We start from the raw sequence: 18,969 nt of genomic DNA on the forward strand, positions 1-18,969 counted from the left end.
GCCACCAGGTCTCTGTAGACATTTATGGAAGCTTATATTTAGACTAAAGAACTTTTCGTAAGTGAGAGTTCATGGTTAGCATGTTTGAACAGTAAAGCTTTCTTCTGAAAGCTTCAAAAAACTTCTGTGTGACACAGTTCCTGATTTCTCTGTGTTGGGTTCTTCTTTCCCTGTGTTCATGGGTTGCTTTTTTTTCATTTTTATTTTGTTTTTTGTTTTATCTTACATGTTGCTCTCAGGCAGATATGGTTGGTTCCGTGGAATAAAGGTAATTAGGGGTTTTTGCAATACTGGGTATGTTATTGCTGCAAAATTTAAACTGTATCCATGCTCCATCCACACATTCAAATTACACAATAATGGTAAAAAGGAAAAGAAGAAACCATTATTTTTCCTATATCTTACTATATATTTTAATAAAAAACACGATCAGTGCTACCAGGTACAAGTGTAATATTCCCTGGGTAAAACACCACTCTGCTGCATCTACCTATTTATTGTTTAGCAAATGAATATTGGCTGGGTAAGTACTACATGGTGTAGTTCAGAAGTGATGCAACATTGCCACCATGCGTTGTAACCTGAGCATTATTTTTGTGCTATCTGGACAGTTATGCTCTTTTTTTTTTTTTTTTTTTTTTTTTTTTTTTAAGAAAGACTGAGTATTTTCTCCCTACACAAAATAGTTTTTATATGGATTTAATTACTGGAAAATGGTTGCTCCAAAAGACCATCAACAACTCTCTGGGATCAGGGTTAACAGACAGTTACTGGGTTAATACTTCAAACAAATGGACTCGCTGAGTGAGCCACAAGTGCATTTGAAAACTGTTCTCAGGAAAAAGTGAGTCATTACTGAATTTAATGGTGCAAATTGCATCTCTCTACCTAAGGTCAGAGAATGTTATCCTACYATTCTAGTTGTTGGCTTTGTCTCTCTCTAAGTTTTTGTCAATACTAAATATTTTTATTGGTATATGAACCTAGAGAATGTATCTGACAGTGCCCCTTGCACACTAGCATTTACATTCCGTCACAATTCAAAATGCTAGTTATTAAATCAAGGCTCTAAGTAAGGTAGGACCCACTAGCTCAGAACATGCAAGCCTTGTTGGACAGCATTCATAGCATGGAAAAAGCCACACAGGTGGTTAKATTTCTTATAGAAAAGATCCATGAAGGAAGCTAAACTGACCTAGTCATACTAGCTTAGCATGACAAAATATTCTGCATTATCAACAGAGACAAATCAAAAAGAGTCTTAGTATTATTTCAATGACAAAACATAGCATTATTAATGACATAAGAACATACTTTTTTTTTGTAAAAAAAATAGACTGCTTCATTTCTTTAGATATGTTGTATTCTGAACACTTGCCTTAATTTTAAAATCTTTTTCTTATCAAACAGCAAATATAATTCTTTTCAGCTAAGAGCTTGAGGCAAAATTAGGGTTTAAGAAGCACTTTACTGTAGATACTATACAATGTAATGCCAATAGTTCCTAGCTGAACAACTGTTTGCCTGTCATCTATGAAATGATGCAGAATCACATCCACTTCTCATTTAAATCCAAAACCAATACAAATTAGATCTGAAGTCTGAATATTCCCAAAATAGATGCTGTGTTGGAATTTGAGCTCTGGAAGTTTAACTCATGTTTCTCCAAATTCTGGCCGGGGGAGACTTGTTTCAGACTCTCTACTTAAATTGGCTTTTTGTTTACTCCATTTAGCTTCCCTTATATACAAAAGGCCCTAATAGCTTTTATGTCACATGCTCTGCAATGAAGAGATAATTGCGTCAGCCCAGCAAGAGCATGACTCACTAAGTGAGCAATAGCCATTTTCAACACGGCAAAAATATCGGTGTGGGCCCACTTAATTGTTCCATGATACAATTTAGCACTGCTATAGTATGTATTGAATTAATTAAAAGCCTTTCCTCCCCGTCAAAGGTATAATCAAGGCAATTTGCTTCCAAACATAATCAAGAAGGAAAGCTTAGCAATATGAGCTATTTTTTCATGTGGAAAGTTAATTGATTTTCGATCATTTTGTTCCTCTGGGATTCAAATGAAGCTTCACAAAAAGTTGTTGTTCTTTTATGTGTAATTGGTCCACTTGAGCTTTTAGAGGCTACCTGAAACTAGGCCAGTGAAGTACTTTTTTCTCCCCTTCTTGTGAGAGATTTTATCAACCATTATAAAAAAAAATGACCTAGAGGCCACAGAAAACTCCAGAGTGCTTAAAACGATTAGCATTTAAACCAACGAAACTTCACTGTGAAGCAGCAATCAGTTTCCTCTCTTACTGAATACATGAGCAAACATCTTTCTGAATGCTAATAGGATGCGGCTGGTTTGAAGAAACATAGATTTTGTTTCTTCAGTTCTTGGCACTACAAATAATATTCCATCTGGAAAAGAAAGGTTAGGAAAGGTGAACTGAAAAGCAAAATTGAAAACTCTGTTTAAACTAACAAGTGGTAAATGGTCTAGGCACTGATAGTACCTTCTAGCAACTCCTTTTGGGAGGATAGGGCAAGACAGGGTTACGTGGAGGTGTATTTTGGAACATAAAGAAAAATAAAAAATATTTGTTCTTCTGAGGGAGCTTCTTGGTAAGCTGAAATTGACTGAAAATGTCCCAGTGAATTACAATCATATATAAGAATCTAATCACAGTAGACAAATGTTTGGTGTGTTGCTTCTGGGGCAACTGTAGTGGAATGAAAGTAYCAAGCAGAAGTGATACCAAGAATTCCAAGAGAAATTCTTCCTTGGTCTAGCAGATYTCAGCAAATGTTTACCCTTTTTTTCCAACCTTAGCATTACTTTATCTTAATTCCATCATTTCTGTTCAGAGCAACCCAAGTTACTTGCTTTCAATACAACTTCTGAAGGATGACTTTGTTTTGTTGGTTCTGGGGCAGTCCCAATGAAATGAAAAGTATCAAAGAAATATTCATTTCAAAAATRAAATTTTGTGAGGTATGAAATTCTGAGCAGTACCAAATAAACACTCATTTGGATATCTGTGTTCAGAGTTTAATCTCATGAATTGGTAAATACCCCGAATTTCAAGTAACTTGTAAAATGTGGTCCATAATGAGTAATAACACTCTTGAAATTTGGATAGCATCTGTGTTTTTCCTTGAGAGTGGGGAGGACTATTATTTTGCCATCTCTTTTGACAAACAGGTTTCTCACACTAATATTGCAGAAGAATCAAAAACAACACAGCAAACATCACATTCAGAGCRCAGTAAATATTCTGCTGTCCAGCCAGCGGCTCCCCCCATTATTCTCCTTCCTCTTGCTCTCAGCAGAGAGATACCTGCTGGGCCATTATTTTTTATGCAGTCTACTTAATGAAGTTCACGGATGACAAAAATATCAGTGGATTTCAAGAACTGTTTTGCAAGCTAAAACAAAAGCTTTAAATGGATTGCATGGAGGAAATGTTATTCAGCTAGCACTAGCTGTCAGTGTTTTTGACAGTCTGGCTTTTGAAATACACTAGTTAACAGAATCCTTGGTGGGCAGACGAACTGAAGTGGGAGCAGCTGACTTAAACAAGGGCAATCTGGATTTAGATTTTCATTCAGTACACAGACTGACCACCATTTGCATTTTTGTTTGTTTTTGAAAGCCTTGCAAATGCTAAGCTTGTGCAGGAAATGCTAACAGTGCTTTGATTTTCCCTGGCCTAAACAACAGCCTCCCGTCTTTTTTACTGTAAAATTTCACCCATCAGGCAAGTAGTCCATTGGATTAATGTCTTGTCATGTTTAGGGAAGTCGGTCGTAAATCTGACACAAGAAAGAGAAAAAATTTAAAAAATCAAAAGGAAATGAGAAGGAAAACACTTCAACATTTCTCTCTTAAAGAACAAATATGCCATCTACAGCAAATCTAAATGGCAGAATCAAAACTTCTACATAAGSAGTAGAATTTATCCTGCAGCTATAGTACTCGGAGGAGCATAAGCCACACAACAAGTGATGCTTGCCTCCTTCAAAGAATTATGCATGTATCACCATGTAATATTACATATTACATGTTTTTGTTATATATGACCAGAAAAGCATATNAAAAAAAAAAAAAAAAAAAAAAAAAAAAGCAACTACTATAGCTTACTTGCTGGGAGTACGCACCTGGTGCACTCCAGAAACCACAGTGACAGCCCGCCCAAGCACAACAGCTATGAAGAGCAAATTCTGTTACAAAATCCAATACAATCAGGCTAAAGCTTTAATTTATGGTATTAGCCATGCCACAAAATACACTGAAGAATCTCACATAATTTTTTATCTCCTTTGAATGAGTCAAGAGATAAATGTGCTGTAAATCGAGATAAATTACTAAGTGATTAAACTATTTTTTCAATAGGGCACTGAAACATTTTTGAGAACCTGAGAACCCTATCAAGTGAACAGAGTATTTTAGTGTTTGTATTTGGTTCACTCTCTAAATATACGTTTTTCCATTTAATTCCACTATATTAAGAGTTATTTTATAGAGTAATATTACCGTACTTTAGGATGCAGTTATCCTAATTGTTACATTCTGTAAATGCTTTTTATATAGGCATGCCCCTGATTGCTCTGCTTTTTTGTGGTCTGGATAGGTACTGAATGGTTGCTTCAGAAATACTTGGTTAGAGATTTTTAGAATATTTTCTGCTTCCCAAAAGCTTGAGAATATCTCAATATTCAAAATATATAAAGATGGCTTTGAATACACAGTTGTTACAACCTGAAATTTAGTGTGAAGTTAGATTTAGTGTTTTTTTCAGATCCATCTTTGCTTATTATTTTGAAACATGTTTATGTGGATAGATGTACTGAAAAGGACACCACAGAGCACATAAAATTATAGATCGTTAATCAGGGGAATTTTATTATCTGTCTTTTTTGGAAGTGCTGTAAATGAGAAAAATATTCCTGCATTTTCATAAGGCATTAAAATTGATTTCCATTTTAACTGTGAGGCACTGCAATTGCAAATAAACTAGCCTGTCTATAAAAGTGACATTACCTTTTAACACTTGCTTTTCTTCCTGCAAATTTCTCATAAACCAGCACGAAAGCTATCTCCAGTTTAATTCTGTGGCATTTCACAGCTCCTACACCTGCAACTTTGCCTTATCTTACCTTGCCAGCACAGAACAAGTTGTCACCTCCAAGGTGACAGATTTACCAGACTCACAATGATTTGGTGGGTCCCAGAAGTCCGTCAGCCCCGTTTCAGGGAAAACGGCCGTTCCTGCTTTCACAAGGGCGGGCAGACATTTAGCACCTGGCAGGATCTCGCACCTGGCCAAGCTGCTTTTCGGCGAAGGGTCCAGGGCCTCCGCGAGGAGCCCCGGTCACACGCAGCACCTCGCTCCCACCTGCGCCAACAGACACGGTGCCACAAGAAAGGCCGCGGCAGTAGGAGTGCCCCCAGCTACCACCGCAGCTCATCTCAGCGGTGCGGGGAACTCGTCTCCCGAGGCCAGCCCGAACCCTCATCAAGGGCTTGCTCCACTTCACTGTGCACCTTCAGCGATCCTACACTGAGCCACAGATAGTGAACTAGGTGGTGGGTTCGGCAAGCAGCCCCAGGAGGCAAGCGGCTCCYGTGACACTGCGTCCCACCCATGTCCATCATCACTTTCCAGTTTGGCACCTTCAGAAGGATAATGCTCATGGCAGTCGTGACACAAGTCTTCACACACAGAGCGCTGCAGAGCAACCCCCCATTCACCTTCTTTGGTCATTTTAACTGACTTGGCTCTTTACAGGGCTGTAAGAGATCGTACCTAGGTGGAACAAAGCTGTCACTTAAGACTACTGAGTAGAAATAACTGTCCAGCAGACACCAGGACATTTATCAGCCTGCTACCCAAATGGACTGCCTGATATCAAGCRGCTGTTTAGCCAAACCATGCCCTATGTTAAGTTGCTGAATAACTAAGAATTTAGTCCTATTTTGATTTCTGTAACAGGAAGATATAAATCCAAGCTCAGTTCCATCACTAACTGAAAGAATCCTACTTTGTAGTATTTCTACAGAAAATATGACATGAAATATGAAATTTTTTTTACAGAAAATATGAAAATATGATAAGTCTTTTTAAAACAATTTCAAGATAAAGCAAATTTGAACCTTTCCAAGATGAAGAGAAAAAAGAGAGAGAGAGGGAGAGAAGCAAATTATTAGTATCTACCAAGATCTGCATATATACACAAGTTTTGTAATTTGAACATGACTTGAAAATATAGCTGATATTTTTATTAAAGGAAAAAGCCCATGTTCTGAGCAAACAACACCAGAGAAACACTCTAAAATGGTCTGTGTAAAATTAGTAACTGAACAAATAAGATATAATTTTTAGATTTCATTTGCATTGGTTCTGTATTTAAATGCTTTTCCATAAAGATAATTGGTCATATACATTGCTTTATATTGAGTAAAGTTAAATGAATGGCTCCGTATTCTTTCAGCTACAACTGCAAATACCAGGGTCCTGTCTGCTCTGTATGAATATAAATTGCCTCGGTGGAGTTCTGACAGTTTATAGCAGCACAAAATCAAGGCCAGAGGATCAAAGGGTCTTTTCTGTAAGAGTAGGTATTTGTTTTTGTGCCACCTTCTTCCTCGTGTTCTGAATTATCTTGTCAGCGCTCTCTGCWCTAGAATTACTTGCTTTCAGTACTACTGTGTGTATACAACCATATATAACCATGCCTTTGTGCATTAATAGAAATATATTTAAAACTATAATAATGTTTGAGTCAGACAGATCTGTCTGCACCTCTTTTCATTTTCTTAATTGTTATCTCTTCTTYTACTATCATTATCTCAGCAAATAATTACTCTTCATCTTATATCCATGAGGAATAACTCAGCATTTAATACCTATGCTTGGATCATGGCCAGCCAAGGAAACATCTCTTCAGATACCTAACCCATTCATTTCAGAATTCAAGGAGCTCCTCTCCATTGCCCAGGATCTATTCAGACTGTGAACTTCTGCAAAYACCACCTAAGCAACAAGTTTAATACTGACAAGCTCTCTGACTAGCTTGGATTTGTATGTCTACTGCACTGCAGACATTAATGAAGCCAAGGAGACAAAGGAATTAGGGAGATGCATCAGACAGCCCCGATTTCCAGTGAATTCACCAACAAGGCTGGGTTCATAAGCAAAGCAAAGACAACAACAGAGGCAGGTCAATAGAATGAGATGTGCAGAAAATCTAGYCTGTGTGGCTTAATCTCCACTGTGATATTCATCTCAGTTAATAAAAGGCAAAAATATAACTCATGAGTGGTGTAAATGTAAGTGCATTATCCCCATTTCTTTACATAAAATGAATGTCATTAGAGGGTTCCAATTTTGTTGGGATATTCTGCAGCAAATCTAACAGAACCATATAATGAATAGACTGAATGACCCTTACAGAGCATAATATGTAGTCTGAACATTTGGGAAGAGAATCGTCTGCCTATGAGAGAAGGAACTGAATGGCTGAATGTATCCCTAATGTACTGGGGGAAATTGCTAATGAAATGAATAGAAAATGCATGTAGAAATTCCGGAGTTGATTTGACCTGAAAACTGTTTTGAATCCTTGAACAAGTTTTGTCATTGACTGTAGTGGTAGTAAGACTCCAGTAGGACTGATGTATAGTTTGTGTCCTCCATATCCTTCTAGCAAACACAYAGAAGAAAGTTCCTTTGATAAGCTGAAAAAAGTTGAATTTTAAACACCTTATGGCAAGAGTACATAATATCCTATGTTAAGAGATCTTCTCTCCCACCTATACTATGCATACTTTCTCAACCCCAAAGTTCTCTGTATTGAGTGATGCTAAGTTTAAGTGCTAAACTACTATCTGGAATCATCTTCTGTAAAAAAAAATCTGGCAATCTGGCAGCGCTTCAGTGCCAATTTCTTTCTGGAAGATTTCTAGTAACAGTTAATTTTTTAATTACCAGCAGTTGCATAGAGTCAATTTTGATCATCTGTTTTAAAAAGTTTATTGGAAATACAAATATTTATTTGTATGCAGAACTGAAATAACCTAGAGACAAAAAACATTCCTGGATTTATTTGCTAGTATAATTCTCTATCTTTGAATAGAGATAGGGAGAAATTAAAAGCTGAATCCTTGGCTGCATAAAGTTCTCACCTGCAGTGTGGAATGAAATAGGCAAAGACAATTCTGGGACTTGCTTTGAGTTACTCAGGAGCTGGAGTCACTACCARGTACAAGTTAGAGTGCCCATACAGCTATTCTGAACTGCATCTGCTTGTGTTGGTTTTAAGGAGCATTTATTCATGCCTGCTTGCTGGAGGCAGTGCAGGCTTCACCCTACCCAAGGATTCTTCTAGAAAAGAGAATTCATGGCTGTCATTGGAGATACCCTTCCACMTGCCTCGTGCACTCTGGGAAACAAGTCTATGTACATACACACAAAAGAGAAAAAAGTACTTCCTTGCTGGCTGAGGGGCTACTACACAGCAGCCCTTCTGTTCCGTGGATGCATGAACTAGAAGAAGGTAGACAGGTAGGCAGAAAGAAAATCTCAGGGCTCGAAGACACTTTGGAGGAATAAATAAAAAAATCTTGAGGATGTTACAGACTACACAGATAACAAGATTAAACAGGGAACTAGATTTACCCCCTTACAATGTTATTTCAACAGCACTGCTGTTGAATGCTGTTGAATGCCATGCAAGGTGCATCTGAATCAGTCTTCCRCTCCTGCTGACTTCACATCTGTCTCCATTTTCTTCTCTTCAGAAAAGTCTGTTATGGCCTTCAGCTCAGCTTCAGAGAACTTAGGGGTCAAAGGCGCRTTGTCATAATCAAATTCTTCATCAAGTGAGAATGGTTGAACATCATCCCCTAGTAGCTGCAGCAAGGAAAAACAGATACATAAATAATATTGTTGCAAGTAATGACAAGGAAGCTCAAAGTACAAACTTTTAATTAATATTTAATTAACCTATTTTTTCAGACTCYAACACTCTCAGCTGATTAAGTTGTTTTTAAGTAAAAGAATAAATTCAATTATTCAATTTGACCCAATTTAAGCCATTTAATGCGCCCCATTTGTACTGTACTGTATCTGAATGAATATCATTAGCTAATTTTGCTTGAGGCAAGGAATCTAAAAACCTCCTTTGCACAGATCTATTACATTTCTAGCACTTGTAGCAGCAGGGCTGCAGGGATATGGACAAGTTATGTACAGCTATGTTAAATTTCAAAGACAGATTCCATATCCTTAAAATCTGGGCTAGTATTACATAAAATTTCAGTGTACTTGCATCTGGTATTAATATAGCATGTTTCCCAAAACACAGTTCCAGCAGAGGAAATGCATAAAATGAGTAGAATGACATCTAATCGATTTTCAGGCTCTAATAATTTAACTATCTCAGGAATGGGGATTGGCTAGTTTAGATTTCTTGGACGATGAACAGAAAGTCTTGCTGCATTTGCCAATACTTGCTTAGCTGACATATTGTATAGCATTTCTGTATTACTTCTCACTGAAATGTCTTAGAAGAATCTCTTTGCTTATAAAATAATTTAAAAGAATAACTCTGATAAGCTGCACACTGATAAGAAACTGCAGGGGGCTACAGCACAAAAGGTTTATGGTAAATAGCTGCCAAAAATGAATTGCAGAACGGCAGGGGAGAGGCATACTCACTGCCCAAGCAGTACAGGATGCTTCCTGAGGTTAGGAGAACATGTCTAGAAATTACAGCCGTGATAGACAGCAGATCTCAAAGAGAGCCCCAAATTGGCAAAGCATTTAAACACATGCTTATTTCCAAATGTCTGATGAATGCTTATTCGAACCAGTGACTATGTAGGTGTCTGAAGTTAAACATGCACTTGCTTGTTTTATTGAACAAGAGGAAAAACACTCAGCATCTTATAGTCACTACTCAATTTAGAAACACAGAATCCCACACAATTTCTGGTAACATTTTGGAAGAGGCTGCATGGATTCAGTTAATGCCATCTAGTAAGTGATAAGTGTGGTAAGTAGATTCCTTGCCAGGGCCAAGGCATATGATCATTAGACACGGTGGTGAGTATTTTGCAAGTGTCTACATCCTTGTTAAAATCCATTGCCACAACATGGAAGTTGTAGCATAGCCAGAATATTTGTCTGGTTTTGCTTAATTTTCACTAAGTGTCTATATTTTTCCATGCTTTAGGGACCTGCTCTTCAATAGCTGCTGTAGCATAAAAATCATCTTAGTTGGAGAACTGTAGACCATACGCATTTATGAATTAACAATGAACATTCGTGGAAAGAACTGKTCTAGCAAAAGGTATTAATTCTGTATGCAAACATTGTCTTGCTCATATTCACAGACTATTACAGGTAAGCCATAGTTAACTCTTATAAACAGCACATTCAAGACAAGTTTACATGGGGCAAAACAGGCACACAAGGAGCCTGGACCTGTTCATCACAATCATGACCAGTTTCATCTTTCCCATGGGCAGAGGTTACTAAAACCCCACATCAGGAAGGGTATCAGTAACCGGGTAACTAGGTTTCCTTGTTACCTGTCTTTTCTTTGCTGAAGACCAGAACATCCTTCTAAAATATAATGCAATATGCAAATACTTTTTCAGTTACTTTGACTGTAACAGTGTTTGTAACTGTATTTATAGATAATTCCAACTGCAGTACTTAAAATTACATTAAACCTTCACTGGGATTCTACAAAATCAAATCTATTCCTCCTGTTTTCAGCATAGTAATGGAAAGTATACACTTATTCATTGTGCCTTTGTCTCGACCTTCCTGTCACTGCAGTAATATTTGATGCAGATGTAGAGAAATACTGGAAAAGCTTTTGTTAAAAAAAAGTTATGCATTCACTGCACATTCAGAACAGTTTATTCACACTGCATATTTATCTGTGTGCTCTCAAAGCACTGAGTATTCTTTTTTCYTTCTCCCAAGAAGCCATTCATCTCAACCTTCCACACAGACAAGCAATCTAAAATTTTGAGACTGCAAACTGTAATTCTGATCCACTTTAAAAGGAAGACATTTTGCAATAAAACACCAAATCCTCTGAGCTGATCAAGTTATTATCTTGTTATTTTTGCCTAAGGAGCTGAGTGAAATATGTGAATTCCAGGTGTCTCATTTAACATCTAATTGAAATCTTTTCGGAAGCTCTCTTGGAATAGAATTTTGCCCTATTAGAAAACTGCCAGTTTGCTTCAGATTACCTATGTGATTAACTGAAACAGAGACACATCTGAAGAAAGRATCATTTACAGCCCCTCCATGTCCAAATTAGAGAATAATGTAATGTTCATATTAATAGCAAGTATTTTTCTAAAGGCTATTTTACAAAGTAATCTTGTAAGCAAAATACCTTAAAGTTGAGACTACTAATTAAAAGTCTATTAATAATTGGCAACTTGGTTCTCTTTATTAATATGCGGAGTTACCGTTAACTAAACAGCCAGTCCTGTCCTTCTGTGTTTCTGTATAATTAYGGGAACTGTATGATTCAGTTATTTAAATTATGTCAAGGAAGCACACATACTCACTGAGGAGTTCATGTCTATTCAAACTGACTAAGTCAATAACACGGTGTAAAAAAGTTGGGGGAAAGGCGTATATACCTTCCYGGGGTCCTTGGGAGAAAATAAAGTTTGAGCATGGAGCACCAGGTTGTGAACGATACCTCTTGGCCCATTTGCTACTTCTGCTTCCCCACCTGAACAAGTCACTCTGTGTCTTTATTGTTCTCCCTAAAGAAACAATCCATCCATTTTCTTTCACTGCATAAATCCTGTCTTCAAGTTATAAAATCTTCTGTGTTCTTTTTGTGTTTATGCATAGCAGTGAGCATAAGCAAACCTTAGTCGAAACCTATGATTGAAATCTTAAACCAAAGGAAGTCAATGCCTAACTGGTACCAGTTAGGCTTAAAATTCCATAACTTAGGTTCCATTCCACATATAAAGCTAAAATGAAAGCCACTGTAAAGACTTTTTTTCAAATGCTCAAACTAAAGATAGATGACGGAAAGTGGAAGAATTTATCTTTCCTAATCCCAGCCGTACAGAAGTTAGGCTTCTAGATTTTGGTAGTCAGTCAGCCAAAAAAGTAGCAGTCTGAGAGTCAGCTTCTGACTGGAGGTAATTTACCTCTTAGGACAAATGCTTGCAGCAAGTGGGATGAATCATTTTGTGGAAGTGTTTATGTCTTCCCATGATGACAGRACCAAATGAGCCTAAACTTAAAGCTATATTTAGGTGAGATGAACCCCACTTCACACATATGTGAATAGTGAGTGGATAGAAAATACATATTCAGCTTCACTCTGACATATGTGGGGTGGAAATAGCAACAAATAAATGAGCTGCAAGGCAGACACTAACTTACACTGTTCATGTTTTAAAACTCCATCTTTCATGTTATTAATTAATAAGTAGAAATAAAGGAAAGCATAAATATCTGGGTATGGAGGGTAAATGATCTGTGATAATGTGCTTCAACCATGGAGTGGATGCAACTTCATTTGGCAGTGGTCTATGGGAGATCATATATGCTGCAGCGTATATATCAAAATCCAGGAATGTATGCCAAGCAGACAGGCAAGGAGATGAAGCAAAGTTGCTGGCCAAAACAAACAATTTCCTGTGTTGTTCACTAAGCCTCTGCCCGACTGTATTTGACAGAAGAATCATTTTCAGGGAGAAGAGCTTTTCTTTAACAATTAGGSACATATATATTGGATCTTAATAGAGCTTGTTTTTGTAGATTAAACTTAACTAGCAAGACATTAAGAAATATAGACATTCCCCTGAAGTTTTTCACAAATATGTCCATGGTACAGACTCTCTTACATCTACATTGCGCTATTAAGCTTGTTTGTTTTTTGGAGGGCATGGAAAACCAAACTGCAGACTAGGAAGCCTTTCCCTAACAGGTGTGTTTTGATGGGTAGCGAACTGTGTTGTTTCAGAGTGGAGATGTCTCTAGGGAATATCTTTTCCCTTTTCTGAACAAGTCCTGCCATAAGAAGCAGCCTTAATTTTCAAAGCAATGATCATTTGAAACATTGAGGGATTTTAAAATGAACCTGTTCAGCCTTTGCAGTTCTGAAAAGCAGGCCACAGTTATAACATCTAAATGAAGGCACACRTTTGTGTATAATTTAAGAGAAAGAGTGCCTTCATCTTAAGTATTGAGAAGCCTGGCACCAACCAAATAGCTGTGGTAATCATATAAATCATATATCTTTACTCTTGGAAAATGCAATAAACCTCTTGCCAGTGTAAGAATATTCAGTTTCTCTTGCCTAACCCAAGTTTTTCTCAAATAAAAATGAATTTTGCATGCAGTGGAATCTTCATCTATTTCTCACAAATTATAGCTTAGAGTCATATGCAATCCTTTCTGAACACGGCAGGCTCCTACAATCCTATTTCCCTTGCGGTTCTATACAGATGTCATTAGATGAGCAAACTATAATACCTCATTTTAGATCTTCTTGYGTACCATGAATATTTCTAAAGGCAAAAACCTTGAATTACGTCAATGCTTAGAGAAAAGAGTGATTATTTTTATTTACAGAATTGTGGGCATTAGAGCTTGAGAGGTCATTTTAAAACATCTACTTTTTCTCAAAGCAGGCTTGGTCTTTATGGTAATTTTTTAAGCATTTATTGAGAAGAATCAAATACAATGTGCTCTGGAAAGGAGGAACCATATGCACTGCAAAATCATCAATTCTCCAGTGGTCATACACAATTTATAAACTTGATTTAAGCCCCATGGGACATCAATAAACTTATGAAAATTTCAAAACTACCCAGTTTTAGCCAGAAGCTAGCTGCAGATTCTATTATAATGATCAGGCAAGAGGAAAAGTGGTGACGAATTCTTTTCTATAGAAACATCCCCAAAGTTAATGCTCACACCAGCTGCTTGGATAGGAAGCTTAATGACTTAAAATAAGCCTGTGAGCAATCCATATCTCCTTTTAACCATTTGAATAGGACCGAACTCCTGAGAGAAAATGACAATTTTAAATAAAATTTTTATTGATTATTTCTAAATAAAAGCCTGAGATCCCATAAGGCAAACCTTTCCACAACAGACCTACACAATGCTCAGGATCTTCAGSACAACTTGCTTCCACTCATTTCCATGAGATCAAATCCCAATTGTGATCACAATGATGTACCCTAAAATCTTTTTTTCTTTTAAATGTCACGTTAGATGTATCACTCACTAAGTGCTTGTTGCAGAAGATGATTCCTACAATCAGCGCAAATGAGAATGGCAGTATCTTGTAAAATCCTGGAATCACTGGAAATTAAATGGTCTGTCATTCTTTACAAGCTACAATTTTTTAAAAGGTCAAAAAGTGCAAAAGTTTACTGAAGTATTCTATGAGTTACATCAATTAAATATAAAAAAGTCCACACACAGTTTAAAGTCAGAAATAAGGAAAAAAAGTAGGCAGAAGTATCCTGTCACAGTRTTTATCTCATCTACCTTTTAATGTATTTAAGAATTCACTTCTTAATTTAACTTTTAACAATTAATTTAATTTATAAATTTATTATTTAACAATTCGCTGTTACCTCACAGCACACACGCCATCTATATGCCCCAGTTCTTAGGTAGGAATACGGTTCCCACCTAACCATGGGAAATATGCTCTAGGTGACCCTGCGTGTGCAGGGAGGTTGGACTCAATGACCTCTGAGGTCTCTTCCAACCTTGGGCATTCTATGATTCTATGATTCTATGATTCTATGAAATAACAGTTTTTAAATAAATCTGGTTTGTACCTCTTGAGTTTTGCTGCCTGACGGCTGTTTAACTGGCATAGTCCTGAACTTTTGTTGAACAGGCTGATCAAAGGAAAGTGTAGAGCATGTTGTCGTCTCTTCCACCTCTCCTGGAAGAATGAATGACCCTACTGAATACAAAATAATCAGCTTTATCTTCCCATTCAGTTTATAAATTAGCAAAATAATACCTAAAATCCTGCAATATACAGAGACAGAAACTTATTAATCAAAAAGTGTTGTACTCTCATTGTTTTTTAATATATAATACATACTGTGGTTTAATATATAATACAGGTAGTTATCTTTATAACAGATGCAGTTCTAAGCTAAAATCTAGATAAAAGAGGAAAGGAAAAAAACTAATTTGATCAAAAATTGATGGCTGACTCATCTTTCTTGAGAATGCCAAACTCTAGATCTAGAAATTCATAAACTCAGAGAAAATGTGGGATTAGATTAATCTCTTAACAAGGMAGGAAAGTCCTGACCTGTAGTAGGAGACACAAAATGCCCGGCTGACCCCTTGTCTTGCCACTGATTAGCAAATCAGTCTCTTCTCTTTTGACTKTATGCATGTACACAGGGCATAAAGAATCTCCAGAAAGCTTTTTCCACATTTCCCTAAAATGTTAACTAAAAGYATCTGATAGAAGTAGTAGTATCCCCCACCTGCCTATATATTGTCTGATGTCCCTGTTTTTTAAGGATATTTCATAGATGCTTGTTCCTTTCACAGCTTTCCAAAAAAAGAGGACTTTTTTATATCTAGCATATGGAGATTTGTATGCCTTTCCATGCTAGCAGGATTTAGTCTGCAATGCAATCACAAATTTGGTGGCTTTGGAGTCCTCAATCTCAAATTTCTGACTCACTTTCCTTTTGCACACTTCTTAAGCAAAATGGTCATACTGGGAGCAGCAGTTTGCTTTCTGTGGCAGTACCAAAGGACATACCTTAGGTTTTGAAATATCTTTTCACATGAATCAATTTCAGATCCGCTATAGCACAAATGTGTCCAACTTGTCTCAGTAAAGTTTTTATGAAGAAATTTAGGGAGACCATATGTCTCAAAGTTTAGTTGGAGGATTATGTAAATCTACCTGCTATTTTTTATGGTTGATGTACAAGCTTCTATAGAGCTTTATACTAGATTTTAGTAGCTTGATTCTCTCTTGAAATCTCAAAATAAACTTTCAAAGTGTTGCCTAAATGTCAACAAATGAAAAAAACAAGAGTGGACATAGGCACAGTGTAAGAAGGGAGAAGAAGTGACCATGGGTCTCTAACTGCTCACCTTCACAAGGGTAGTTGAGTTATAGACCTGTCATCTTCCCGTAAATCTGAATTTGAAAAAAAATATTTTCTAGGTAGGCCTTCCTGAAAAATCGATGATCAAATTCTTCATTTAATTTTTATTCTGGTATTTGTATGTAATTCCAAAGCCAGGAGGATGATCACTTTTAATTTCTCATGTGGAATATTCTTTATTAAGGAACTGACGTTCTTGCTTTTGGGATCTCATTTCAAAAATTTCATCTTTTGATTCATGATTCCCATGTAAGTTGTTTCCTGCTTTTGGCCCTATTCTCTTGGTTACTTACGTCCATCTCTAGCCATTTATGCACTTTCAGTACTTGTTCTCAGCATAAATAGTATATRAGCTCTTTCTGTTTCAGTTATTTAAGAAAGTTTTCTGAAAAACAGAAAGTTTTGGAGTCCAGTCCATAGGTACATATTACATCCTTACATGCTCTGCAACTGCTATTTTCATTTTCATAACTGGAGTGAAAATTATTTGGATAGGACACAGGGAAGATGTGAATGTTCATCCAAAGGCAATAGGATTTTCCACTATTGTTTCAATGGACATCAAAATCAAGAAGTTTGTACCACCTCCTGATATGAACACTCATTACTTCTGTAGTAGGAGRTAATTCCCTTTGCCCTAACCCAACAGACCGATGTGTGGAGAGAAGATGAGCAGGAAGCACTGTTATGCAACAGTCTTGGCAATGGCTCAAAAGAAAACTCTTAAAATTAGGACAACAGAAGGAAATTTATTTTTGCTTTTAGCAAGAAGTCCTTGTCATACTCAGAATGTCACTTCTAATTTTTTAAGGCTTGTTAGTAATGCAAACAATGTTTCAAATTTCCTTCAATCACTCCATAAGAATGTGGTAATCAACCTTTGTTTGCCAGTAGACATGCCAGAAATGAGCTTTGTCTCTCTATTCTGGCTGTGTGACAGCATATGAAAGTCTAATCGGTAAAGGCTGCTATCCCTGATAATGTTTAATCAAGAAACTCCTTCAGTGAGAAAAATTAGGGAGTTTTGACAGTCATCCTTCTCAGTTGGAGCTCCCAAGGGAGCTGTAGGCTATTGTAAGTTCTAGCCAGGCTACTTCACAGCTGGTTCAGGCCAATGCTACAGCACTAGTGGATGATGATCCTAATTAAGCTGCTAATTATGTTCTCTGTGGAGGTGATTAATTAGCAACAGGAATGCCTTGTATACTGCCAATGGCACCATATATAGAGATAATTGAGGAGGCAGTGATATCAAAACAGTGAGGAGAGGTTTGGAATGGGGCTCTGTCCTAACACTRGGAGAATCAGCTCCCTGGCTGAGGTGGCAGAGAGACCCTGGGACCTTGCCCAGGCCGGGCAGGTTTGGAGACTGAGCAGCTGTAGTGCCTTCCCTGTAGTTACAGTTTGGTAACTGTAGTCCCTTCCTCCCTCGATGGCTCTGCAGCAAGCAGTACCCATCTGGGAGCGCCGCAGCATTGGTTTCTTTGCTTGTTTCATATCACTGACATCTTAATTAAAATTATAGGGCAGAAGGGAAGAGATGATGTTGGACAAATCCGACTTGAAATCACAGGAGTGGAGAAGTTTGAAGTCTTTTCTATGCCTTTACTATCTATCTTTACTGTACCCAAATGATGCCTAATTATAGACAGACCAGATCAGGTTTTACCACTTTCAGAGGCTCCTTTTTACAAAAATAGTGTTGATGGAAGCTGAGGAGAGGGGAGTGCTAAAAGCAAAAGCTTAAAAGCTAAGTTTTGTTGTCTCTTCTGATTCTCAGGCTGCCAGCCCCAAAGAGCTGCCTTGTGTGAAATCCTCTCAAAGCAGTGTTAAATGGGTTGTGGAGACTGGGGAGATAAGAAGAGAAAGGAAGAAAAAAAAAGAGAGAGAGAATGACAGGTGGAGGAGGAGCTCCATACTTCAAAAATATCCACAGAATTTGACTCCTGTTCTCTGAGCTTATTTTCTCAAATGAAAATATAGGCCCAAAATACAAAGGTGAAAACACAGATTACGTAAAAAAAAGAAAAAAAAAATAGATATGGACACAAAATGCATAACAAGCTGTTTGCTTGTTTAAACAAATAATTGTACTTGGCCTCAGCTTCAAAGTACCTGAGTCACCCGGGTTTTCTTCTGGGAGGTGACAGATAGTGGGGATTTGGAAAAAACAAGTTTGTGGCATCTTAAACTTCCAAGCCAGCTTAGGACAAAACTGTGATATTTTTGCCTGTGCATCCTAACCTAAGCAACATTCAATCAGTCCTGTTCTTATTGCTTCTGTATTGAACAGATAACACACTCACGGYCTCTTAAGTGTGTACGTCCTATACTTTGTGTTCTATGCAAATATTCCATGTTATAACCCAATTTGTGTTTGAGCCTGCAGAAAATGATTTGTCAGCAGTCCCGGAACAGAAATCTAGTGCCAAAACATGGGTGCTAAGCATTCTCCCAGGAGAAAGCATGATGATTTGTATTATTGCCTTAAGCTACTTACAGTTGGAGATTAAATTTAATGAGAAAGAGAGATTAAACAGCCCACCAACCACACGYCGTCTTTACACTCTGGGCTAAAGCTATGGCTTAGGGAAGCAATTTTACTTTGCCAGTCGGGCTTTATGTGCCAGAGTCCCACAGTGCAAAGCTCAGCCTTGGCTTCAGGCTTTCATCCCAGGGCTGTCTGCAGTAACCAGCAACACAAAAAAAAAAAATAAATAAATAAATAAAAAAGAAGGAAAAAAAAAAGAAAACAGAAGGAAAAAAAGAATATAAGAAAAGCCCCAAAGAGTGATTCT

At 37.3% G+C, this 18,969-nt stretch overlaps 1 protein-coding gene across 3 annotated transcripts in view; it reads right to left on the bottom strand.

The window, feature by feature from the left end:
- Positions 1 to 6,730: 6,730 nt before the first annotated feature.
- Positions 6,731 to 18,969, bottom strand: part of CUNH11orf74 (chromosome unknown C11orf74 homolog) — a 38,568-nt gene continuing 26,329 nt past the window's right edge. For 2 of the 3 annotated variants that reach the window (XM_026034751.1, XM_026034749.1), the window contains exons 7-8: positions 14,861 to 14,991; positions 6,731 to 8,912 (exon numbers count right to left, since the gene is read on the bottom strand). In XM_026034751.1, coding sequence (XP_025890536.1) covers positions 8,748 to 8,912; positions 14,861 to 14,991 — 296 coding nt within the window. In that variant the 3' untranslated portion in view covers positions 6,731 to 8,747. The remainder of the gene's footprint in view (positions 8,913 to 14,860; positions 14,992 to 18,969) is intronic. The other variant, XM_026034752.1, reaches the window with a different exon arrangement.

The sequence above is a fragment of the Nothoprocta perdicaria genome, unplaced genomic scaffold (assembly GCF_003342845.1).
Source record: "Nothoprocta perdicaria isolate Ctin4 unplaced genomic scaffold, notPer1 scaffold_15, whole genome shotgun sequence".
NCBI lineage: Eukaryota > Metazoa > Chordata > Aves > Tinamiformes > Tinamidae > Nothoprocta > Nothoprocta perdicaria.